At 41.2% G+C, this 27,237-nt stretch overlaps 1 protein-coding gene across 1 annotated transcript in view; it reads left to right on the top strand.

The window, feature by feature from the left end:
- Window positions 1-27,237, top strand: part of ninaC (STKc_myosinIII_N_like and MYSc_Myo21 domain-containing protein ninaC) — a 373,628-nt gene that overhangs the window by 161,186 nt on the left and 185,205 nt on the right. The window contains exons 17-18 of the mRNA XM_068227259.1: window positions 4,285-4,597; window positions 22,639-22,916. Coding sequence (XP_068083360.1) covers window positions 4,285-4,597; window positions 22,639-22,916 — 591 coding nt within the window. The remainder of the gene's footprint in view (window positions 1-4,284; window positions 4,598-22,638; window positions 22,917-27,237) is intronic.

Genomic DNA, 27,237 nt, shown 5'->3' with positions numbered 1-27,237 from the left:
TTATCTTGTATTACTCCTGTTTGCAATGACAAATTAATTATCTCAGTAAGCAAGGGTACCAGATGATTTACACACCTCTTGAGGATGCATTAACATTTTTTTAATATTTTGCTTTTAAATAAAGGGTTTCCAAACATCTGACGGTTGAATTAATAAACGCGGGCGAAGCCGCGGGTACAAGCTAGTTATTCTCTAAATTTGGTTCTCCTTCACAGGGTTCTTTTACTGGTAGAATGGTCGTACGTGTACGCCAGTAGTTAGAAGTGTTCTCCGTGCTTTAATAATTGTTTCTTTGGTAGAATGGGAGGTGGCATTCTCGAACGGTAACAGTTCGTTCGGATAAATTTCCCGATGATTTGAAGATTTGCTTCCTGCAAAAACACTTGGTAATTGAGAAATATTCTGTGAAGTATCTCACTTGGTGTGGCAGTGAGAGTCTCGGGCTGTTGGCAGCAGGGCGGCCTAGCCGTATTGCGGGGTGCAAGCGTTGTCAGACTGCCTATCGCTGGTGCTTTAACTCTCGCATTATTTGGAGACGGTGAGCTGAACCTCACACCTCAATAGTGCACAATATGTGAAAGCAGTGAATCTCGTAACCAACTACTGCGTTTGTGACCTGTAGCAGTTTCCTGTCAAACAGTCACAGAACATGTGCAAAAATTTCAAATTTTGAGTACAGAAAGGGACGAACATGAACTTGTTGGCATCGTGAATTGCTACTATTAACGAACTCTTTCTTCTCCAATACTAGTGATTCTGTAAATAGCTACAATTGTACATATATTAATAAAACGCATGCAACATTTTGCGTCCAAACAGAAAAGATTCTTACTTCGCTCGCAAGCCTCAATATTCCACTATAGTGTGTAGGCCTACCAGTGAAACATGTTGTCAGACAATTAAAGACTCGGAAGTGCTACCAGATTCTTATATCCTGTTCCGAAAGGACCAGCTCCTAACCTCAGGAGGTGGAGTTCTTCTTGCTGCGAAACCAGAGTGTAATCAGACATAACGCCCCGACCTGGAAACGACCGGCGAAGCCGTATGTGTAGAAATTACGTGTGATCGTAATTAATTCCTTATCGAGTCTGTGTATCATTCACCGAAGTCCTCTCAAGTGATTAACGATGCTTTGCTCTCCTCTCTGGATCGTGTGCATCAAGTACAGCATAATTACAACGCTATTTATACTGCCGGTGATTGTAACCTCGAAATTGCATGGCCTAGAAATGCCGCACCAGTGCCCAATAATCCACTTGCCAACAGCTTTCTCGCCAACTTTTATGACAAGTTTCTCCACCAGTTAGACTTTAAAGCTACCTGCATTACTCAAAATCCTCGATCTACACTAGACCTGTTACTTCCTAACTCCCTATCGTCCGTTAGGTCCTTAAACGTAATTCCTGGATTTGTGATCATCAAGCTATATTTACAAATTTGACCTACATAAACCTTCTCCAAAACTTCACTATAGAATAATATATCATTTTTCCCTCACTAAGTGGAACGATCGTTTTTCACTGCTATTGAAACATCTTCCTGTCCCCCTCACGTTCTTCACCTGCAATATAAATATCAATGAGATCTAGCAAGCCTGGAAAAACTATTTTTCAAAAGCATTGATCAAACGGTGCTGAAATTCCCATCTCTAATAAGCGAAAACCGCCATGGATGACGAAAGAGAGAGCATCCGATATCCGAAAGAGGAATAATTTATACAGAAAATGGAAGGAAAATCCAAGTGACAGTACATGGGAGAAGTATAGACTGGCTAGTAACAAAACCAAATAATTAATCCGTTATGCATAGTGTTGTGTGTGTCCTCCGCGCTCAGCTCTGCGCCTACAAGCTCCGCAACCCGCCGCATCACCGATGTTTCCAGAGCCTACGAGATGACTGCACTGCGCCTGGCATGCTCGTCTGTGACGTCAGCCAGCTCTATATAAGGAGCGACGTTCCTCGCCTTACCGAGGACTACCCCAGTGTCCAACGACCAGACCACACCGCAAGTCAAACACGGAGGCATTCCTCTTAAAAAGTTGTCTTGAACAGGTGGACTGATTGCTGGTCGTGAGGTCTCACCTCCGGACATTGCCTCATCTTCCCTGATTCCCGTAGCCACGTCGATCCCCGAGTCGAGCATTCTGCTACACTCTCAAGTCCTCACCAGTGCTCCGACGACTATCTTAGCATTCTGCGAATTAAGATATTGATGCAAGTTCCTTGCAAGTCTAAGTCCAATACTAGCATTCTACTAACGCGACTCTCTCTACAAGTTACACTTGTTATCCCACAGCAGATAGTTTTCGACTATCCAAGGACATTTCCCGGTGGAATAGACTATCTCCTCAAGATAGGTGTGAATGTGTATATAGGATTCTCTCTTTGTAAATATATATTTGTGCCACAGACTTCCAGTCTATCATTTAATAACAGCATTAACTGCGTGCAATCAATCAAGCTTCAAGACAAGTTTCATTATATTTCTTGTAAATACTGTATAAAACTATTGAAGCAATAAACTTTATGTTTGTTACTGTATACCAAGTTCCTTGTATGCAACACATACATTTCTTATAACCACAGCCTTAGTTACACTACTAAAGAACTATGGGTTTTCATCAAAAAACAAAAGCTGCAACAATGTCCCACCCATCCGCAAGTATAAGTTAATGGACTCTCCGTTTCCTCTCCACAATAAATAGCGACACCTTTAACTTAAATTTAAAAATAACTTCACTACGGCTGACGAGGACGATGACATGTTTACCACAAGGATACCCCCTCCCTTCACTCCCTTAACTAGTCATTACTTACGCTCATGAGGTCCCAGAAAGTCTTCGCAGAACCAGGCCCCTTGTAGCGAATGGCCCAGATGACGTGTCAGCGAGAATCATGTACCGCTGTGCAGATGCATTGGCACCTTCCCGTTCTGCAATAGTTAACATCTCAGTGAACAATGAGACTGTGCCAGATGAATGAAAGATAACGAATGTCGTTCAGGTGTTCAAAGATAGTGACAGAGAGAATTCTGACAATTAAGACCCGGTCTCTGAAACATCTGGTATCTGTAAATGTATGGTGCACCTACGTGGTAAACAAGTGCTGGATTGTCTTAATGAGAGAAACATGTTGAATAACAACTAACATGGATTCCTGTCTGGAGAATCCTGTTCTACAATTTTTAAAAATGCAATTGATGAGTGGCAGGATTCCTGAGACCTCACTAATATCTCCTAAGTGGGCTGTGTAGCTTTCGACGGGAGTAAGGCCTTTGACCAAGTACCTCATCAACGACTATTGTTAAAACGGCATTGCCAGTACGGCATTCAAGGCAAGCTGCTGACAAGGTTAATATCATTCGTGGTAGGACGAGCACAATGTGTTGTGTTCAGCGGTGCCAGAGCAGATCAAACTTTTGTCACTTCGGGTGTGATCCAAGGTAGTTTATTAATTTTACGAATAGTCGGGATGAAATGGTTATAGGATCATCATAATGATAAGCAAATAATAGATTAAGCCTGGTAGTATTAATAAGTTGTTGTTAGTAATTAGCAATATATACACAATTAGTTTTCAAGATCTTGAAATACATGCAGGGCAGACCAAAGCTAGAAAACTTAGTTTGGGCCATAAATCTGTTATTCCAGGAAAGAACGAGTTCATAGAGGTAATAATAATATTGATTATTAGTATTATTGTTGCATTGTCATTGTGTCCGAATCCTTGGCTGAATGGTCAGCGTTGAGGCTTTCAGTTCAGAGGATCCCGGGTTCGATTCACATATTAATTCTTCTGGCTCGGTGACTGGTTGTTTACGATTGCCCTAACACACTTCTCTCCATATTCAGACAATACACCACACTACCAACCACCACAGAAACACGCAATAGTGATTACATTCCTCCATATAGGGTTGGCGTCGGGAAGGGCATCGTAAAACAGGGCCAAATCCACATGTACGACGCAGTTCGCACCCACTACCTTACAGGTGATCTTTTTCTCGTGGACGGCCTATTAAGCGACCTGCATGTCTGTGAAGATGAGGGCCCTACCTACGATGATTTCTAATGCTGAAAACTCCACACACACCCAGCCCCCGAGCCATTGGAATGAACCATTTAACCGGGAATCAAACTCGGGGCCCTCTGGACCAAAGGCCAGCACGCTAACCATTTAGCCATGGAGCCGGAGATTCATTTTATATAATTGAAGGATAACTCTGTACAAACTTGTGACATAAATAAATAGGTATGTTATAACAGCGCTTTGTTTTGCAGGTAGCGTACGGCGTGCGGGACGTGGTCCTCACCTAGGCGCCACTAGCGCTCAGGAGTTCAGTGTCGCCCACTACACAGGTACTGTGGTTTATGACGCCCGTGGGATGGTGCCCAAGAACAGAGATTTCCTACCACCCGACATCTTGGAGGTGTTACGTCTGTCGACGGATCCCACTGTTCAGATGCTCTTCACCGCTCGTCTCTCCCGCACAGGGAATCTCACAATGGAACCTCCTGCGCAGATCCCCAGTAAGAAGGCTGCTGAAGGCAAGCGACGCTGGGGAGCAGCCCTCATGGGAGACGAACGCGGCCTTAAGGCAAGTTATTGTACACTGGTAGGGATGGGCATGAGCGCAGCTCGAGCGGCTCGAGCTGATGACGTCACTGCTCGATCTAGGTCGAGCAGTACTCGAGCAGAAGTATGGCCTGCCATCTATGAGTGACTACCTAGTACTAAATCAGATGAGTGGCAATCTTCTTTGCTCTTTTAATACTACAGTAATGAAATGAAACCAGTGTGTGTACAGGAACACAACTGAACAAACTATATCCTCACCCGGCAATTTCAGAAATAGCTTGTTACATTTCGCACCATGAAAATAATATTTATAATGATAACGCCTTAACATTATTAACGGAATACATTAAATCCCTTACACAACATAGGAGTATATGGATTATATGGTTGTTATCCTAGAGTAATAGTATCGCCTGAGAAATGATACGGCGTAATATGTAAGTAAGTCCGCCTCTGTGGTGTAGTGGTTAGCGTGATTAGCCGCCACCCCCGGAGGTCCGGCTTCGATTCCCGGCTCTGCCACGAAATTTGAAAAGTGGTACGAGGGCTGGAACGGGGTCCACTCAGCCTCGGGAGGTCAACTGAGTAGAGGTGGGCTCGATTCCCACCTCAGCCATCCTTGAAGTGGTTTTCCGTGGTTTCCCATTTTCACACCAGGCAAATGCTGGGGCTGTAGCTTAATTAAGGCTACGGCCGCTTCCTTCCCACTCCTAACACCTTTCCTATTCCATCGACGCCATAACACCTATCTGTGTCGGTGCGACGTGAAACCAATAGCAAAAATCCCAGTTATATTATATCGGACGCAGGACTTCAGGTCTGTTCACATTTTTTTTATTATGTAGGAGATATAGTGAATATAGCATTATAATAAAACTGAACAGAATATATTATTAAAATGATACATACAATGTTCAGAAGAACCAAAAATGGAAGTAGCGACCAAGTAACGAAAGGAAAACCACACAAATACTATCACTATGCAGAGCTCATCGCCATGTCGAGCAGTCACTTCCATTTGATAAAAAAAAAAAGTAATTCCGGGCATATATTGGATTAATAAACTGATGCGTCCACTTTGACTTACGGTACGTATGTATTTCTGTAGAATGGACGCTATCGCTAATGACTCTACTTCTACTCTACGCGTAGTGCCGGAAGGTGAATATCAACGTGAATGAGTGCAGACGGAATTGTGGCTAGAGCCGTAACACACACTCCTGCCTAGCGCACATGCAAGCCTACGTCACGAGGGAATTCCGTGTTGCTCGATCTGGCTCGACACACCAGTTCGTGACGTCAGCACTCGAGCCTGCTCGAGCAGGCGATCGAGTGGCCCATCCCTATACACTGGTGCTCACTTACAAGTCGTGGCCAGAAATATTCATGAAAGGCAAGAAATCAGTACAGCCTTCAGAACCGCCCAGCACCTGCTTTCACACTCACTCTCATTGGTCGCATCCATTAACGTATGACATGCACACATCTGAAGAGCGAGGGGAGTTGGAGAGTGCTAAGGACGGGATATGAACGAAACACACGTGGAGGGAAAGGTACTTGGTTCCCCGCCCGCCGGCACATCCCCTTGGCTCGTCAATGAAGATGCGCTAGAGAAGGGAATGAGGGGAGGAACCACATGGCTCCTTGAAGGTAACAGACGTAGGCCTTACTATGTATGTCAACCACTGATCTCTATACATGGATCGCTGATGGTAGGTCTCCGCTGCAGGAGAAAGTACGCCAAGTTGAGCGCGCGGTTCGCCATGTTGGCGTACCCATCCTAGAGCTCTCCTTATGGGGAAGCAATGATAATAGAGTCAATTTTAAGTCGCAATTAATGGCGCATTGGAATAATTAAAAATATAGAGACATGTTCACTCAAAGCATAAGGACATTGGGATCACTGACACGTCATTCCGAGGTCAGTAAATCTCCGGGATAGCAATAAACATGAGTGTATAATAACGGCCGACAAATATTAACTTAGGTGCTGAATACATGCAATTAGCGATCGGTAACACAATACGAGTGAAAACCAGTTTCTGGAAACATTGCTGTAAATTGTATACATGTATGCCACGAAATTATGCATTCTTAAAATGATGTACCTATAAACGTAGCTCAATATACAGGCCTAGATTCGACATATCGTAATCGGTGCTTGATAATGAATTTCTGTTTCCTGTTTCCATGAAATAAGGCGCATATTATCAAATTAAAATATCATTGAAGCAAATGTACACATTTATAAAACCAGCAAATATTCAAAAATTGTCAATATATCACATTACCTGCAGCTTAATTTACTATTACAGACCTCTTTAATTAAATTCAGCTAGCAAAGCGATATTGAGTCATCATCAGAAATATGTAACACCAGTTAAAAAGAGTCCCAAATACCACGAATAGTATAATGGGATAGCCCCAAACACCCTCCACACTTTCCCTTCTCCCACCACTCCAGTGTCTGAAACCCATAGTTATTACTGATGTAAATAAGGTCTAGAATTCCTCTAGACTTCATTTTCTAAGATTGTTATAAGGTCACGTCAATTATTTAATCGAAACCGTCAGTTTAATTATGAGAAATAAAAAAAATATATAAGTAAATCTTTACTTGCAGTTAATGTTCAGTAAAATTGAAAACAGTTGGCTATACATCACTTCTAAGGTGTACAGTTTGTCCATTTCTATCAAAACAGTCTTCCTCTAAGTGATCCGAGCAGAGAACAGCTGTTTTAGAAGGCTCCCAATTCTCCCGCCTGATACTCCTAATCGTTGATCGTAGATATTCGGGTCTCGAGAAAGGAAACCTACAAAAATTAATTGCCATTTTGCTCCCGGAATATGCGAAATAAGCTACAATAAACCTAAAACTCAAAACACTACCCTAGGAAGATTCTTATGTACAGTATAAAACTCCCCGAGCCGAGCTGAGTGGCTCAGATGGTTAAGGCGCTGGCCTTCTAACCCCAACTGGGCAGGTTCGATCCTGGCTCAGTCCGGTGGTATTTGAAGGTGCTCAAATACGACAGCCCCGTGTCGGTAGATTTACTGGCACATAAAAGAACTCCTGCGGGACTGAATTCCGGCACCTCGGCGTCTCCGAAGACCTTAAAAATAGTTAGTGGGACGTAAAGCAAATAACATTATTATTAAAACTCCCCGATGAAATGATTTCTCCTTCTGCTGATCGGTTCTGTTTGTACATCCATAAGCTGAATACTGCGGTATGTTAATACCCCGTAGAATGTTTCTTCATTCATATTTCAGATAAACACATACATATTTAAATTGAATTTTGTAATCCACAAATATACTACAAGGCAACGAAACTAAATTCGTAAAATACACTACTATTTACTTTGCAATAACACAGCACAGAACACTCGTGGAACTACAATCAAGAGGCCTGGCGTCACTGAACTAAGCATAAACAAAGCAAGCGCGCTCCTCGTGGTCTACTGCACCGTGCGCTCGCTGCCATCTTACCACGCCAGTCATCTTCTATTCGGCTTACTGCTACCCAAGCTACCAGCCATCCAGGTATAGAGATCAGTGATGTCAACTCACCGAGGGTCAAATTCTCCAGTTTCTTTGCAGTTCTTGTGTGAGAAGGATGGCTGAAATGTTAACGGTCTCGATCATGACTTCGTTATCAAATGGCATCGCGCTTAACCATTGTAAGAAAGAATGACCCTTACTTTCGTCAATATAGGCCCTATTAAATTAAACTACGTTAATACTCGTGTACACACTGTCAGCACTAAGGACTAAAATATGCACGGATATCACATTTGAACACAAGAAATTAAGATGAAAGAAAGTACCGTAACCGTTTCGTTTAAAGACCTAGGGCCTACCTTTTACTGAAATATTATACCATGCTTTTTTCTTAAAATGATTATGGAAGTGGGCGAGAACTTTAGTGGCACACGTGGCAAATAAAAATAAAAAACCGGCAATATTCTTCACAATCCAAAATAATATATGAATGATGAATTGTAATAAAGAAATATAAGATATTATCATAGTGAACAAACTGACTTGATCGAAACAAAGGAGCATATTTTGTAAGGAAATAAATAAATAGAGAAATAAAATGAAAGCTTTCTGCTCTCGTAAATAATTTTATTTTCATAAAATGAGAAGTAGAGTATAATTATAAACAATGCAATTGTTTTTTCAAAAATCAATACTTGTATAGTCATTCAATTAGTGGAGGAAACTAATCAGGGGAAAATGGAAAATAAATGGTTCATTACCTGACTAATAGGACAACACCAACCGTCATTGTCCAAAATTTCGTTGAGTCTTCGAGGAATGGAGGAGACCAGAGAACTACAGATGCGAGGGCATCCCCTGATGCTCTCCCAGACTTTAAGAACATGATTCCTGAGAGCTTCAGTTATGCATTCTTGTCGCAACTCCCAGTCTCTAGCCATCAGTGCCCATACATGTTCTATGGGATTGAGATCAGGTGACTAAGCGGGCCAGTCCAATGCCGACACTTCCGAGTGTTCTAAGAACCTTCTTATCGCACCATATAACAGACTCCTAGAAGTCTTGTGGCTGGAAGATACTTGAGGCAAAGGGCCACGCGTGATTCTCGGTGCTAAGATGTAAAGACTTCATTTCTGACAGGTGATGGATACCAGCAGTATGAAGACGCCGGCGGACTGTTAATGCACTCACCGGCAGGCCTAGGTTTCTGGTGACCACTGTTGCTGGAAGAAAAGGATTTTCGTTTCTGGCTTCTAAAATAGCTGTCTTGCTCCCTAGTTGTCTTCTAAGGTTGCCCCGATTTTCTGCGAGGTTTAAGGCCCTCCGTACCCTCTTCCTGGCATCTTCTTATCCAAAACCGAACGGTGTCTTCTGAGTGAACGACCATTTCAGCAATATTTGACATCGGACGACCACATTCCGACATACCTGCAATGCGGCCCTTCGTCACTTCTGATGTATACTAGTAAGAGATGATGGATATTGTGTAGGAAGTGATAGGTGTAAACGCATGTATATTCCATTCACTTGAAAGAGGAGGGAGTGTTATTTCAAACTTCCATTCGTTGCGGAGTTATTACTTGTTCATGCGTTTTCATACGGTCGGTTGTACCAAAGCCTACTAGATACTAGAAGGCCTGGACAGAAAGCCAATTTCTTGCATTAAAAGCGGGGTAATAATTTTTCTCTTTTCCACCGCTAGGTTCGCGTTTATGTTCTGTTGTTGGGCGTGAATTCTATGATTACGTGTATCACTGCAACAAGTTTTATGAGAAGAAATAACATATTAAACTTCATTTTATAAGGCCTTATCTAACATGAAATATGAAGAGTTTTGTCGTTTTTTAATTTATTTGGTCTCACGATTTGCAATACATGGATGGTTGCTGAGATGCATTTAATATTTGTTTAGTTATGTGCTTCCAAATTACCGTCAAGGTGGTGGTGGTGATTATTGTTTTAAGAGGAAGTACAACTAGGCAACCATCCTCTATATGACACTAACCAGAGAGAAAGAGTGGAAGGGACCCGACACTTCGAAAAATGAAAGTATAGGCCAAAGGAAGACAAGGGCCACGAAGGGCGTGAAAATGAAAGACTCCCTAGCCCTCGGAAACCTAATAGCGTCGGGGTCGGCAAAGAACTAGAGTTGACCAAGGAAGGTCGGATAGGATACATGAAAGTGAGGAGCCTGACACAAGTAAGTGGAAGAAATGCCAGGACTCAGCTAAGGACCCCGTGGTCGCCAACCCACGCTCAAAATTTTCAGAGCCCCTGGGGCCAATTACCGTAAAGTTTCTCTTTCCATTCTGTAGGTTAAAATGGTTTATTGTTGCGTGCCTAACTGCACATCTGACACAGCGAAGAAATATACACAAATATAAATTTGCATCTTTTTCCTGAAGGTCCGACCGAGTTTACGGGAGAAATGGAGGCTTGCTACTTCTCGACAGGGCAACAGAAAAGGATCTCTTTGGGCTCCTAATGATAACTCCAGAATATGTAGCTTGCATTTTGTCGAATCAGATTATGCTGTAAATACTGTGTGGGGAATTCCGCTCCCCGACAAATTGCAGACGCAAATTCGTCTTCTTCTTAAAATATATTAATATTTACAGCGTGGGCGTTAGGATATCTCGGAAAATGTAACCTTTGCCGAAATCTGAAATTCTCCAAAGTTTAAAGAGACGTTTCAGTGCCGCGACTGTGACCTAGCACACATCATATACGTTATACTTACAAAATTATTCAGGCCTGTTCTTGATAATAATGCAAAGAAAGTGACTAATGACTGAGATTTATTAAACAAATTCAAGAGCAAACCTCTGAGCAGAAAAGTATTGAAATTATAGAAATAGGGAAAAATCGGGTGAGTACTTCTATTTAAGCCTATTTTCCTATTCTTTACTCTTGTGTGATAAAGAAGTGCAAAATGAAAGATATCTATGAAGTGTAGTGTGTTCTAAGTTGTTTTATGTATTTATATCTAATTCACACCGGGCATAATGATAATAAAAATGTATTACTTTGCGTTATTGTATGAATCTTCAATATAAGGATATAGACAGAATATGAGAACAACAGAACACAAACGCGATCCAAGCGGCCATTGCTTGAACTACTTTGTTCGCCCAGAAATGTGTCGGCTTGTCCAGGCCTTCTATTATAGCGTAGGCAACGGTTGTACCGGTGTTTTCCCCACACCCTTTCGCCCAGCGAACAGACTGTGAAGAGAGAGAGATGGTAGAGTAAAAGTACTGAAAACGTATAACAGTCACCGACTTAGCGGTTTATAAATACCGGTACTGAATTACATGAGATATTCACAACATGCGAGAATGATCATGATTAGTATTCGAATGCGACGAGGTGATGCGTGCTATTTCAAATTGCCGAAAAAACATTACAGGTCAATAAGTTATTCACAGGGGAAAACGTACTAAGTAGTTTTATTTTATTTTATTTTCACGAACTGCCACGAGGTATGAAAATATTCCTTCTTATTATGACCACTTTTTCCACCTTTATAAAGCCGTTGAATTTTAAATACCTGCTGAGTTTGTTTCCCATAGGGTGTGTCGTTATTGTTATTATTATTATTATTATTATTATTATTATTATTATTATTATTATACATACATACATACATACATACATACATACATACATACATACATACATACATACATACATACATTATCATTATAGACTGTTATGCCTTTCAGCGTTCAGTCTGCAAGCCTCTGTGAATTTACTAAACGTCGCCACAATCCTCGATTTGCAACTAGTGTTGTGGCCTCATTTAGTTCTGTACCTTGAATTCCAATTCCTTCGCCAAGTTGTTTCCAAGGAGTCCCTCGCCTGTCAAATGGGAGTGGGATTCCATTACTCCCATAGGTCCGAGGCTTGCTTAAAATGTTCTGAGCTCGGTAAATTCATGAAGCAGGATGCTACCCTACCTGCACATAGTCCAAGTGAGGATCTCTCCTCTAACGGGTTATGGACCACCGGTGAATTGTATAGTCCTAGCCGCCTGAGCACAAGAAGGGCCATGACTCAGAATATGTCCGAGATACCCACTCCCATTCCATAGCAACTGGTATCCCGACTCTCAGGACCACTTACTAGGCCACTCAGCCGTTGCCCATGGTTCACGAACTAGGACGTGACTACAGCAACCCACAAACATAAACCATATTATTATTATTATTATTATTATTATTATTATTATTATTATTATTATTATTATTATTATTATTATTACCTCGCCTGGTGGCCATGATTTTTCTTTCTTTTTTCTTGCAATTTCCTTTACGTCGCACCGACACAGATAGGTCTTATGGCGACGATGGGATAGGAAAGGCCTAGGAGTGGGAAGGAAGCAGCCGTGGTCTTAATTAAGGTAGAGCCTCAGCATTTGCCTGGTGTGAAAATAGGAAACCACGGAAAACCATCTTCAGGGATGCCGAGAATGGGGTTCGAACCCACTATCTCCTGGATGCAAGCTTACAGATGCGCGGAACTAACCACACGGCCAACTCACCAGGTGGCCATGGTCGTTAAGGAGTTGACGGTCTGACACCACGGTTAGCCGATTCGAGTCTAGCTGGTCGAAAAAATAAATACCACCAGAATGTTGGCCGAAAAGGTAGGGGAGGTGGTAGTATACAATTATTGATATTCACTTGATTGCCTAGATTAAATTCCAAGCCTCTTCACAGTGTTCATAAGGAGTGAGGACATATGACTCTGTTGATGGTGATATGTCCGTCGGATGGAGACGTTAAGCCTTGATCAGACCCCCTTGGTGTTATTCAACAAGAGTAAGCTATGTGACAGCAACAGGTTTCACCCTTTCCCTTCCTACTATTATATACCGCGTCATTCATTTCATCTCATTAACTCCTCTAATAAGGTTGACGTCAGGAAGAGCATCCGGTCTTAAAAACCCGCCACGACAGATTCATCTCACGGAACAGGGGTTGGACAAACAAACAAACATATATTATTATTATTATTATTATTATTATTATTATTATTATTATTATTATTATTATTATTATTATTATTATTATTATTATTATTATTATTATTATTATTATTTTGTCCTCAACAATCAAAGTAAAAATAACCTGGCATTAATTAATTATGATAATCAGAGACGCAAGGGTGTTTGAAAACCCGTACCTATGGAGTTACTGTCAGCTCAGATCAAAAACTTGACGTACGTACTGGGGCAGGATTACATCATGCACATTTCTTCACAATTAAATTACAGCTATTTAATTGTTTTCCTTTATTAGGAAAAGCCAGTACAGCCAGAATGTTTAACCATAGAAACATCTTAATAAGTTCCCGAGAAAATGGAGTTGGGAGTGACCTCCGGGTGGGCAACGTCACAAGCCACGCCTCCTGGAAGACGAACACATGTGACGTTGCCTCGCTTGCTTCTCCTTCATTCTTAGGGTTGGCCAAAATCTATGCCCAAACATTACCTGTTTTCCTTTCCACTCGGAATTCTTCTGATCACGAGTATACAACTACGCTACCATCTTCCATGTAACATTAATCAGAGAGAAAAATAGAAGAGATCCGACAATTCGACAAATGAAGGCATCTGCCAAAGAAAGCCAAGAGCCACAACAGGCATGATTATTCTACACTCTGTAGGCCTCGCAACTTAATATAGTTGGGGTCGCGAAAGGAAAGAGTTGACCAATGTAGGTCGAATAGGATAGATGAAAGTAAGAAGCCTGGCACAAGTAAGTGGAAGCAATGACAGAACTCAGATAAGGGCCCCGTGGTCACCAACCCATGCTCCCAAGTTCAGAGCCCCTGGGGCCCCTTTTAGTCACCTCTTACGACAGACAACGGCTACCGTGGGTGTTATTCTGCCGCTCCCACTGATAGGGGCCTTAAGGTAAGCGTCGTTAATAATTGTACAGCAAACTAAGCAGTTCTACAAAAAGACTGCTGAATGAGAACATTCGTGCGGAGCATTATCACCCCACTTCCCCTCCCTTCCCTCAAGCGCAGCAGCGGGTAGCGGTAAGCGTTCTGACACAGTAAATATGGTGAGTTTGTCTACTTGAATCTACTTGAAGTAACAAAGTAGTTTCATTTTCTCAAAAGGAAAACCTTTTTCCGCCCATCTCATTGCGCCATCATTCTTCACATAACATGAAGAACATCCCTGTGGTTTTTTTTTTTTTGGTGGATCAGGCGAGTCATACAGGGTATGAGAGTCCACCCCATGAAATTTTGAGAACTGTGGTATTTTGGATCCTGTGCGAGGTTACATGTTGTGAACTTGGCTTGTGAGATGTGCAGGTTGAGTTATGAAACACTCCGCTGCAAAACTTCGAAGTTACTGGTGTTTATTTTAGTCGATTTTCTCTAAAAAATACAATATATTTATTACCAGTCAGGGAGATTCATAAACATGTGGAGCTAATTTTAAGATAGCATTTCATAAACATATTTTATGGCTATCGGTGAAGCCCTAACTTCAAATGAGAACAATGGAAATATAAAACACATTATAATGTAAGCATCTGATACGTTGTTCCATTTACAAAACTTGAAAGCAATGGGAAAAAACGTTGCACGCATTTCTGAGTGCAGGGCATCGAAGAAAGATATTGCAGCCCTGGCACTGCGTCCTTCTCCCCTCGCCTCATCCCGCATGGCTTACTGCTGAATGCACAAATGGTGCGGGATCAGGGGGGGGGATAGGTGTGCTAGGTTTCGGTCTGTCAGATCGTCACTGCTAACAAAGAGGAGATAGCTGAAAGACTTGAAATTCTCTGTAAGTTTCCGATTTGACACATGCGTTCCTCATCATTATATACTTCCTCACCTCATAGCCTACTGCTGACTTAATTGTATAGATAACAGAGTGCTGGTATTTTACTCCCTTTTGCTTCTACATCCTTGTAGAAAGGCACTGCAGGCTACTGTTACAGGAGTAATATAGTTTTGTTTTTATAGTTTGATCTGCTAAAATGAAATGCACTCTTTCAGGTTTAGTATTCTCTTTGGTCGGTTGGAATCAAACCCATGATTTGTTGTAGATATTCCTAGTTAGTTTGTATACCACTTCCATCTTGTTGATTCTAGATGTGATTGCTAGTTTCTCAGAGATGTTAGGTGCTATCCACTCGCCTAAGTATTTAAACTTTCCTGCTCATTTTATTTTCCCCTGTTCTAAAATTAACTCTGTAGGAGCTGGCTTGATATTTGTTATAAACTCTGTTTTAACAATGGAGATCTGGAGGCCAGCCTTTGCTGCTTGGGTTTTAAGTAGGTTGATTTGTTTTGCAGCAGTATGTAGGGAATCAGAGAATATCAGAAAATCATCTGCAAAAGCTAGGCAATCTATCATCAGACCAGTTCTCTTGTGTCCTATTTGAAGTCCTATCCCGACCTCTTCCTTGGACATCTCTTTGCGCCATTTGCAAATTATTTTCTCCAGTACACAGTTGAAGAGTAGAGGCAATAATCCATCTCCCTGCCTTACACCTGTCTTGATTTCGAAGATGTCTGAAATCTCTCTCCTGAATTTCACTCTAGAGGTTGTGTTGGTTAGAGTCTGTTGGATAATTGTTCTCGTTTTGTTGTCTAAACCCATCTCCTTTAAAATTTGGAGGAGTGTATGTCGATCTATAGAATCATAGGCTTTTTTGAAGTCAACGACGGTAACCACCAACTTCTTATTTCTGAGATTCCGATAGGAAAGAACAGACTTAAGATTCATGATCTGCTCTGCGCATGATTGACTTTTCTAAACCCTCCTTGATATTCACCCAACTGTGAATCAAGCTGCTCACCTGCCTGGGTCTGAAGGGTTTTCAAGAGAATTTTGTACGTTATCGAAAGGAGGGAGATGCTATGGTAGTTGTTTACATCTCCTTTGTCACCTTTCTTATGAAAGGGATTTATCAGGGCTGTTGTCCAGTCACTTGGAATTTTCTCTGTTTCCCAGATCTCACGAATGATCTCTGTTAGTTTGTCGATTGCCTTGTCACCTGCAGCCTTCCAGAGTTCAGCAATTATTGCATCTTTGTCAGGTGCTTTGTTGTTCTTTAATGACTTGATGATCTGGTTGATTTACTCTTTTGTGGGCGGAGAAGAGTCTGGGTTGGGACACGTGGTTTCTTCAAAGGCAAATTGTGATTCTGGTTCTTCACAGTTGAGAAGAGATTCAAAATATTTTGCCAAGATCTGACAGTTGTCCTTGTCGTTGTAGGCAAGTTTACCTTTGTGGTCTCTGAAATGTAGACATGGAGGGGTATATTTTGTGAGGTTGTGTTTGAACGTTCTATAGAAATCCCTGGTGTTGTTCTTATTGAAATCCTGTTCGATCTGTGTCAACTGGTTCTTGTCAAATGAGACCTTTGCCCCACGGATGACCTTTGCTACATATTTTCTCACTGCCAGGAAATCCTCATACCTATCTTGATTCTTCTGTGAGTTCCATCTTTGCCAGGTGAGTTGTCTTTGTGCTACCGCTTCATCACATTCATGAGTCCACCATGGGTGTTTCTTTGGTTTTGTTAGTAAGACCGTCTCCTCACCGTTTTAACAATGGCATTTAACAGTTGATCCCAATTCTCTGGATCCAAGAACTCAAGTTTATGAGTGAACTCTCTGTCAGTTTTCAGCTTTTCAGTGTCAAATCTAGTGTTTTTCTTTGTCCAGACTCTTCTGTTGTTTCTTGGAAGAAGATTGATTTTGATCTTGGAGAGATAGTGGTCCGAATCGAGGTTAGCGCTTCTCAGGACTTTCACATTTTGAATATCTCGTGTTGCTTTCCGTGCAATGGCGACGTGATCAATTTGAAACTCACCCAGGTTTGGATTTGGGGATGTCCACGTCTTTTGCTTCCTTGGCAGATGTTTGAAGGCTGTCAATTTTAGAACTAGATTGAAAGCCTTACAGAGTTCTATAAGTCTTTCTCCACTCTGAATGGTTCGTCGATGGGCTGGGTAATTTCCAACGATGTTTTGGAATTTCCTTTCTTTGCCAATTTGAGCATTGAAGTCTCCAAGCAAAATGATCGTGTGTTTATCGGAAGTTTTTGAGATGACATCTTCCAGCTCCTCCCAGAATTTATCTGTTCCATCTGGGTCTTTCCTGTTTGCTTGGTTGATTGGCGCATGTACATTCACAAGCGTGTAGACTTTGTTTGTGCTTCGAAAGCTAAGCATCGATACTCGGCTGTTTAGAGAGCTGAAGTCGATGACCGAGTCTAGAATCTTCTTGCTGACAATAAATCCTGTGCTGAGGAGTGGAACAGTTTTCATCACACGTTTGCCAGTTTTCCCTTTGAAGATTCTATAACCTTGTGACTCAAAGGCATGTTCAACACTAAACCTTGTTTCTTGAATTGCTGCGCTTATGATTGCATAATGAGAGAGTATGTCTGTGAGTTGTTTGAGTTTACCAACCTTCAAGAGGGAGTTGGCACTGAAGGTTGCAAAGAGGTTTCGGTGTTTGTTGCTGATCTTGTTTCTAGAAGTCTCCAATACCTCCAAGCACATTGGTGCAGGCTCCCCAGAATCCGAAGGCCCGCATGCGTCACTCAAGGCGACGGTGGATTGGTTACCACCTGGGGTACTATTTCCAGTTGAATTTCCTTCCATGCTTTACAGTTGAAAACTTGTAGTTTGGGGACAATGGTATTGCACATCGACCAAGTTACTGCCAAGGTTGTAAGCCTTGGAGAGAGCCTGATGTTCGGCTAGGGATGCCATTTACTCTATACCCAACACTTTAGTTTTCCCGCCGGTACTCGGGTGGCTGATTGCAATGGTTTCCCACTGGGAGATGGGTGCGACATGTCCCTATGCCAGTTATTATTATTATTATTATTATTATTATTATTATTATTATTATTATTATTATTATTATTATTATTATTATTATTATTATTGCTCTATGCATGACTGTTCAGTATCTTGGCCTTTGGGCCTCAGAATCCCAAGTTCCATTCCTAGACGAGCCATAGGATTTTAACCGTGAATTATTCATTATCTTGGCTTAGAAACTGTCCTAACCTTCCTGCAACTCATACACAACATTGCCCTGCACCAAAATAACCAACAGTTTCCTACAGACAGCAGACAATGCCCTCTCTCTTCAGAGAGTCTGCCTTATAACGGCTGAACCAGGCTGGTAATAACCATAAAAATTTATTACATACTTGTTCATAATCTTTATTATAGACTGATATGCCTTTCAACGAGGGTGAACCCAGCCAGCAGTAAGGGGAGGTGCAGCTCCACTTCATCGCCCCGCCACCAACCCACCCCCCACCCCCGCCAACACACACACTCACTACAAGCTCAAAGTAAAATCTAGAAACGTAAACCTTAAGGTAACAGAAATTAAATTAATTTTGACTTGCAGAAGTGCGGAGCCATCTGGAAGTTTAATTTTAGAACTATTTCTGAAAAGGTTCTGACATTTCACGTCAGATGTCTGCCTTGGCACTTATACATGAATATGCCAGAGAGTTCTGGAAGCTTCTAGCAACATCACACGAGAAAATGTTGGACCTTTATAATGTAACCCACTTGTATTTAGGGCTTTATTGAAATACATGTAGTCCATTAAACTGGGGGTGAAAGATGGTATTCTAAGCAAACATCTTCCAAAAGTTTTACTCCTAATTAGTGTAGGAGAATTTAAATCACATAACTTTGGTCAATGTTTTCGAGAAGTCAAGAAGCCAACACAGCTGATTTTACCACGTCGCCCTCCCCTTCAAGGCTGTACAATGTTCAACATGAATATGGGACGAGGTCAATGCACTGTGGACAGGTACAGCGCATTCAGTTTAGAAGAGGCCCGGAGTTTGGATCATTGGCACATACTATCTGACCAACAGTGCTGGGATAACAAGCAGCTCTCGTGTTTTTTGGTTTTTTTATTTTTTATATGTGAGCGATCAGAACCGTTATTATTGGGGTAGCAATTCAGCTTGAAACACTGAGGGTAAGAAATAATGAATGAGATATTGTTATGTTCTGCATTGGGGCCTCTTATAAATTGAATGCACTGTATCTACAAGCAAGAAAGCTTCATCCTTTCAAAGCATGCGGCTGGCGACAGTCACTTTGTACACCTCTTCTAAATCAAGAACTTTCTTAAGAGTGTGTCATCATTCCACACTGTATAATTTTCTTTCACCATTATAATAATCATGGCGTATGGCCTCCTGAGAGGCATGGTCCAGGTACAAGGGTTGGTTTTTAAGTATTGTCAACTATTTTATTTATTGATTTATGGACACATAGCATACATGGTTCTAAGTTTCATAGGCCTTCGATATAGTCATCAGCATTGCGTACAATGTGTTCCCAGTGATGCGGAACTTGTTGGATCCTGTTGGTACAGCCAAGTCTGTCAATGGTGCGAAGAGAGCAGTCGGTGGCCTGTAAACTATCTTCAATTATATGGAAGCAGTTTCCGCATAATGGCTCTATTTTAGGGATTAGATCGAGTTCACAGGGACTTAAATCTGAAGAGTAAACAAGGTGATACAGCACTTTCCAGCCCCAGTGATTGAACAACTGAGACACAACACCTGCTGTGTGTGCCCAAAATTGTCATGCAGAATGATGGGTGGGTTGTCCATGAAGTGTTACCATTTCCTTCTCAGAGTTGCTCACAGATTGTTTTTAAATAAAAGAGAATAATAGTACGCTGCATTAATAGTCTGCTGTTGGGGAATGGTAGGCATTAAGATCACATTATCCCAGTCAGAGGCAAGAATCATCATTGCCTTCACATTGGTAGGGGTCTGACAAATTGTTTGTTTCCGTGGTGACCCGCGATGATGCCACTCGTTCGATTGGTGTTTCAGCTGTGACCCATAAAGTTTGGGCCAGGTCTCATCAATGGCAATGATACGCCATAAGAAATGCTCTCTTTCATACTCATGGCACTGTATGTTCATGCAAGAAGCAGTATATCACAGCCATTTCTGCATGTCCAACAACTCATGCAGAACCTATTATGATACAATTTTCCACATGTTCTTGGGTAATTCAGGGTGTGAAGCACAGTCGAATGTGCCAGTCCTGTATTTTGCAGTAATTAATTAATCTTTACATTCCGAATTGTCTCCACTAAGGTGGACACAGTCTGTACTTGTTCGTCACTTACTGGTGGGTGACCAGATCGAGGCGTGTCCAACACATGTTCGCATCCTTGTCCGAAGGCTGCAACCCACCTTGCTACTGTTCTGTACAGTAAAACAACTGCACTGCATGGCCCTTGCAGTCCTTGGTGACACTGTCATGCCATGCAACCTCTAGCACACTGAAGTTTTAACCAACTTCTCTGTTCATGCTTGGAAAACATGGCAAATGTCTTTCGCGAGTGCTTGCTCACAACTGCTCATATTCACCTGGGTACTAAGAACGGACATGGAGGGAGAAGGGCGAGGTCATGTCCTCTGAAGTAGGGGGCGCAGGTCAGCAACCTTTGTTAAGAATGACTGAGCTCATCACCATTGCACAGCTGTGTTGGTTGTCAAAACTTAAAAACCAACCTATGTATTTTTCGAGTAGATGGCCTAAATGTCTGTGATGATGCGGCCCTACCTAAGATGATTTCTAAGTGATGAAGACAGCATATGCACCCAGCCTGGAACCAGATGAATTAGCCAATTAAGGTTAAAATCCCCGACCCAGCCAGGAATCGAACCTGAGACCCCCTGGACCAAAGGCCAATTAAGCCATAGAGGATGTGTCAGGATGCAAATGTGTTTTGGACATGCCACAATCTGGTCACCCACCAGTAAGTGACGAACATGTACAGACTGTGTCCATCTTAGTGGAGACAGATCAGAGACAGACCTTTCATTGTTCATTCCTCAGCACAGCAATGAGCTTTTAATTTTATTTCATCCCTTAACCCTCCATATAGTGAGAAACTTTATGGTCTGTTCAGCTTTGGAGTGGGAAGTAACTGACTCAAGGATTGACCTACAACAAAGCAATTACTACTTTTGTCCAATCTGAAGGCACCTTACATTCAACGCTAATCCTTTCACTCTCTGAATCCATTTCATTCCTGCCTTCCCACTATACTTCACCATTTCAGGTGGAATTTCACCTATTCCTGCTGCTTTACAACACTGTAGTTTATTTACTGTCCTTCCCACTTCCTCGAGTATAATATCACTGCCATCATTGTTCTTCTCCCTGTGAACTCCATTGTTCATGACTTCTACAGAAATATTTCCTTTTACATTGAGAAGACTTTCAAAATGTTCCTTTCAACTATCTAGTGATTTCCGATGATCTGTGCTGAGTTCATATGATTTACCCAATATACTATTAATTTCCTATTCCCTTCCTTCCTAAAATTCTTTATTACAGCAGAGAAATGTTTCCCTGCTTTTTCACCAAGCCTCTCCAGGTTATTACCAAGCTTGGATCCTACAATGATTTGGTTTGCTGAGTTTCTTTCATCTACATACAATTCCCTATCTGCATCAGTTCTTGTTTGATTCATTTTTGATACACATTTTTTTACATTTATAAGCTAGTCTAACTCCATCACTACCTAAGATGTTCACTTTTCCTCATCTACTGCTACTCCTAGGCATCCCCATGCGGTTTCTATTACAGCATCCCTGTATGCCACCCATTCTTTTTATATCCCAAACTTGCAGACAGTCTATTGTTCAGAAATTTGCAATGATCATGTCCACATATTTCTGTCTAATTGCCTCAACCTGAAAATTTTCTACCCTCATCTGCCTGGAGACAAATTTTTCTCTATCCTACTTCACAGATGCAATGAAAGGTACTGGTGTTTTGTAAGAAGAAAGTGAATTAGCAGACAAAATTCTCCTCAAGTCACTTTGTTTTTAGGCTGACTTTGCTGCATGGGAGAGAAAGCTTGGCGGAATTGGGTTATCTTATCTATCATAACAGACATGAAAGTAGTGAGAATGATAGTTGGTTCAACCAGGTGGGAAGAGTGGCAGGACGGCAGTCACAATGAAGAAATAAACGTTTCAAACAAATGTTTTATGTCAAACTGTGTGCAGGTGAATCAGCCTTGGTGGTGAGGTCATGCAAAAAAAATAGAAGAGGAGAATATTAGGCTCAATTGTGAAGGTTAAGAGAAGTAGAGGGAGATCTATAATACAACATTCATACTCAGATTTAATTTTCAAGGTACAAGATGTAAAAGTAGAATCGGTGGTGGTTGGTGGTGGTGATTATTGTTTTAAGAGAACAAGGAGCTAGTTGCATGTACAGTAGGGTTGTGGAGAGGCTTACTTCATTCACAAAGACTTTTTTTTTTGCTTTACGTCACACCGACACAGATAAGTTTTATGGCGATGATGAGATAGGAAAGGCCCACATATTCTTGACCTTTTCTTCTTCCTTCAGCTAATGTTAACAGGATAGACAATTTTTTATTTATTCCTAAAATAGAAATGACCACCTCCAGGAGAAGAAAACTGTAGTTCCAATAATATCAAGTTGCAGATCATGAAGACAAATTATCAGTATGGAATGTTTGTTACAGAAATACAACACAGCATCACGAGGTCAGTTCTCCCAAGCCCATCGAATGCGCACAGCCTCTGCAGTGTTTCGAGCTACTAGCCTTGAGGTGTTGCGCCTGCTGAGCACGGGAGGGGTACATTTTATACGCTGTGTCCGCAGTGACCTAGCCGGACAACCGCGAGGTTTTCAACCAGAGCTGGTACGCCAGCAACTACGAGCATTGGCAGTGCTTGATACGGCCCGTGCTCGTCAAAAGGGCCATCCATACCGTGTGCCCTTTGCTGAATTTATACGCAGGTAAGAAACTTAGCAAATATGTTCTAGACCAGTAGGTTTAAATATAGTTCTAATCTCAATAAATCTACTTATAATAAAATAAATAACAAGTAATAAAAAATATAATAATATTTGTAAAATATTTCCACAATTATGAGCATTTTACCTATTCTCCGGACCACCTTTTGAGCAGACTAAAGCGGAAGTGACGTCATTGTCTCGTCACACTCGCCGTGGTTGCCAAATGAGCCGGCACGCAATTCAAAGTTGTACTCCACCACTATAAAACAGCACGGCTCACGGATTGAACGTTGAATGAACTTAAAATAATTAGTACATTAACGTATGCGTGTTAGAATCCCATACAGTTTTTTAACGGCTTACATCTTTAAACAATTAATTTACTGAATTACATTTTAAATATGAAAACCTACAGTCTGTTTTCTAGTCAATGACAGGGCCAGGGATGGAATAAATCAAGCCCCATCTTGCGGCGAGGACAGGAGTTGAGCCGGCTGCCGAAGCCTGTTTCACTCCTCTGGGGAGGATTAAATTAAATGATACTGGAGAGTTATGCTGGAATGAAAGATGACAGGGAAAACCGGAGTACCCAGAGAAAAACCTGTCCCGCCTCCGTTTTGTCCAGCACAAATCTCACATGGAGTGATCGGGATTTGAACCACGGAACCCAGCGTTGAGAGGCCGATGCGCTGCCACCTGAGCCACGGAGGCTTTCACAATTTTAATGTACTAACTACAATTTCATAGCACAATTTCAATAAATTAGTTATTACAAATATATTTTTATAAAAATACTCTTCTTAATCTGTTTACCCTCCAGGGTTTGCTTTTCCCTCAGACTCAGCGAGCGATATCACCTCTACCGCATCAAGGGCAGTGTTCTGGAGTTTCAGACTTTGGATCGGGGGATACAACAGGGGGAGAATGACCAGTACCTCGCCCAGGCGGCCTCTCCTGCTATGCTGAACAGGGGCCTTGTGGAGAGATGGGAAGATTGGATGGGACAGACAAGGAAGAGGGAAGGAAGCGGCCGTGGACTTAAGTGAGTTACCATCCCGGCATTTGCCTGGAGGAGAAGTGGGAAACCACGGAAAACCTCTTCGAGGATGGCTGAGATGGGAATCGAACCCCCCTCTACTCAGTTGACCTCCGAGGCTGAGTGGACCCCGTTCCAGCCCTCTTACCATTTTTCAAATTTCGTGGCAGAGCCGGGAATCGAACCCGGACCTCCGGGGGTGGCAGCTAATCATGCTAACCACTACACCACAGAGGCGGACTATAAAAATATTATTACATATTATTATTATTATTAATATATATATAATATTTTATTATTTATTATTCACTATTATTATCTAAATATATGGCCTGATTTCTGATTGAAATGAGTTGCTACTCACGAGCGATTTATGAAAAAGGGAAAGAAGTGAGGATTATATATGGGCCTACTCGTACCGGAATTAACTTGGAACTGACAGATGAAGTTGTGGATCCAGCAAAAACCTGTCCCACCTCCGCTTTGTCCAGTACAATTTCAATAAATTTGTTATTACAAATATATTTTTATAAAAATATTATTATTATTATTATCATCATCATGATCATCATGCAGGAGGTTTCACCGTCAGCTTATCTTGTGCCGCAGTAATTAATCTGTGTCACTATCGAGTGGCTGCACACCCAAGTCGAAATCAGAACCGGGGTCAGCACACGAGGTAAACTAATCCCGCCGTCAATACTATTCGCTTGGAAATGCTTATAAACAGACAGAATCATATTTCTCTCGCCAGAAGTAAAAATCTTGCATTTTATTCTTCAACTGATAACAGTTTGGTGAATTTTTGTTCGGATCCATTGCACAATTATATCCAATAACGAGTAAGAAGAAACCTGCAAACGTACAAGAGACTACAAGAATTATGAATTAGCACACAATGCACACATACACTGTTTTTGTAAAAGCGAAGCACATTGATAACATTCTCTCACTGATTTTTTAAACAGACTGTGATTGAAACTGCACTCACGTGTTCAGGACATCCACTGAGTGAGTAAGTATGGCAGTTCCGCATAGACTGCACCATTGCCAAAACTCGCTCTGAGAAGCGCACCCCTCATGCCCCCTCACCTATCGTGTGACAACACCGAAGGCGCTGCCCCTGTCGCCCGCGCCATCCCTGGTCTATACACCCACTTCCGCTTTAGTCTGCTCAAAAGGTGGTCCGGAGAATAGAATATTCTTCAAGTAATGACGTGGATAATCTTGAAAATATTTAGTGTAGTTCAGTTTAGTGTAGTGTACTTTCACTCTAGCATAATATTTTCAGAACTGCTACTAAGAAATTGAAAAATTGCAGTGAATTATGCCTGGATATGGCCACAAGTTTTCTTTTAAATGTGAACACTGTACATCGTGTGAATTGAGGGTGGAGAAAACAAGGAATGGCCGGAGGGGTTTCCAAGTTTCTCGGGAAATAAGAAAAGGGATCAGCAGTTATAACATTTATTATATTAATAATGTAAAGATATCAAAGACTAGAGGGACTTTAACAATGATTAGTGATTGAATATTATATTAAGCACACGGCCTTGAGCAAAAAGTAGCCACCGGCTGTACGTATAAAAATCAAAATTAAATCAAATCAAAATCTCTTTATTTGCAAATGAGGTGTCTACTTCGGTGGCAAATGGTACACTAAAATACATTACTGTCAAGCACTAAATTTTAAATTAACAAGAGACGAAGAAAATTTTCCTAGAATACAATATTATACAATTTACGCTAATAATTTGTTCTATTAAACACACACATCATCCTTAATAAATTTATATTGTTTACAAAATTCTACTTATAATATCTTACAAACATAGTCAACTCATATACAGTATGTGAAATTACTTCTAATAATAATATACAACTGGTATTTAAAATTAACATTGAATTTATTTACATATTTATATTTTACCCATTTTGGAACCTAAGTAGCATAACGACCTGCTGCGTCTTAACCAGAGCCCCTTTTGCCACCACTCTTCAGAGTTCCTGAAGGGCCTTCACAGCTACCGTAGCGGTCCCAGGGCCCTCGAAGTCCCCACTGTACTTCACAGCTACAGGCAGTCCCCTACTTCGGCTGTCCAAACTCTAGACCAGGGGATGTAATTAATTTATTCACACACATTTTATATTTACAATAACCTACACTGGTCGAATGCCCTCTAACATTTCATTTATTTTCTCTGTTGCTGTTTATTCTCTTCTTGAATATCTGTACAGATTTTGGAAAAGGATCAAACACTACCCCTGGTAAACTGTTCCACTCCTTCACGCCCTTCCCAATGAATGAAAATTTACCCCAATCGCTTCTGTTAAAATTCCTTCTAATTTTATACTTGTGGTCAGTCCTGACGATACAATTATTTTCCATCTGAAGCCTCTCACAGATATCTCCCATGCTTCTTCTCCTGTATAGGCTCTATACCTTGTATAATCCAATAAGTCTAGTTTTCTCCCTTCTCTTACTTAAAGTTTCCCACCCAAGTTCCTTTAACATTTCTGATACACTACTCTTTCTCCTGAAATCCCCTGTTACAAACCTTGCTGCTTTCCTCTGCACACCATCTAGTTCTTTTATTAGGTATTCTTGGTGAGGATCCCAAACACTGTTTGCATATTCCAATAATGGACGAACCATACTTAAGTAACTTTTTTCATTTAATTCTTTGTTGGATCCTTTAAGTAGCCTCATTATGACATGTAACGATCTGTATGCTTTCCCAACAATGTCAACAACATGACCCTTCCAGTGCAAATTACTTTCAAATCTCACACCTAAGTATTTGCACCCTTCCAGTGCAAATTACTTTCAAATCTCACACCTAAGTATTTGCACTTGCCATCTTTAGGGATAACTACCTCATCCAAAGTATATTCAAATTCAGTTTTAAAGCTCCTGTTTGTAAATGTTGTAACAGTTGATTTGCCTCCATTAATCTTCATATTATTTTCTTCAACCCATTCTTGGATACTCTCAAGGTCCCTTTGTAATTCTGAGCAACCCTCAATGTTATTTATTTCCCTATAAACAATTATGTCATCTGCATACAATCTTATTTTCAATGTTATATTGTTCCCTAAATCATTTGCGTATATTAAGAAAAGTAACAGACCGATTATACTACCCTGTGCAATTCCCTTCCAAACTTTCTCTTCCTGTGATATATTATTTCCTACTTTGACTTTCTGAACCCTTGAATTTAGAAATGTTCTTATCCAACGTATAACCCTTACGTCCAATCCTATTCCCTCCAATTTCTTTAATAA

Source organism: Anabrus simplex, chromosome 4 (genome assembly GCF_040414725.1).
Source record: "Anabrus simplex isolate iqAnaSimp1 chromosome 4, ASM4041472v1, whole genome shotgun sequence".
In the NCBI taxonomy this organism is placed as follows: domain Eukaryota; kingdom Metazoa; phylum Arthropoda; class Insecta; order Orthoptera; family Tettigoniidae; genus Anabrus; species Anabrus simplex.
This window is presented reverse-complemented; position numbering and strand designations above follow the sequence as displayed.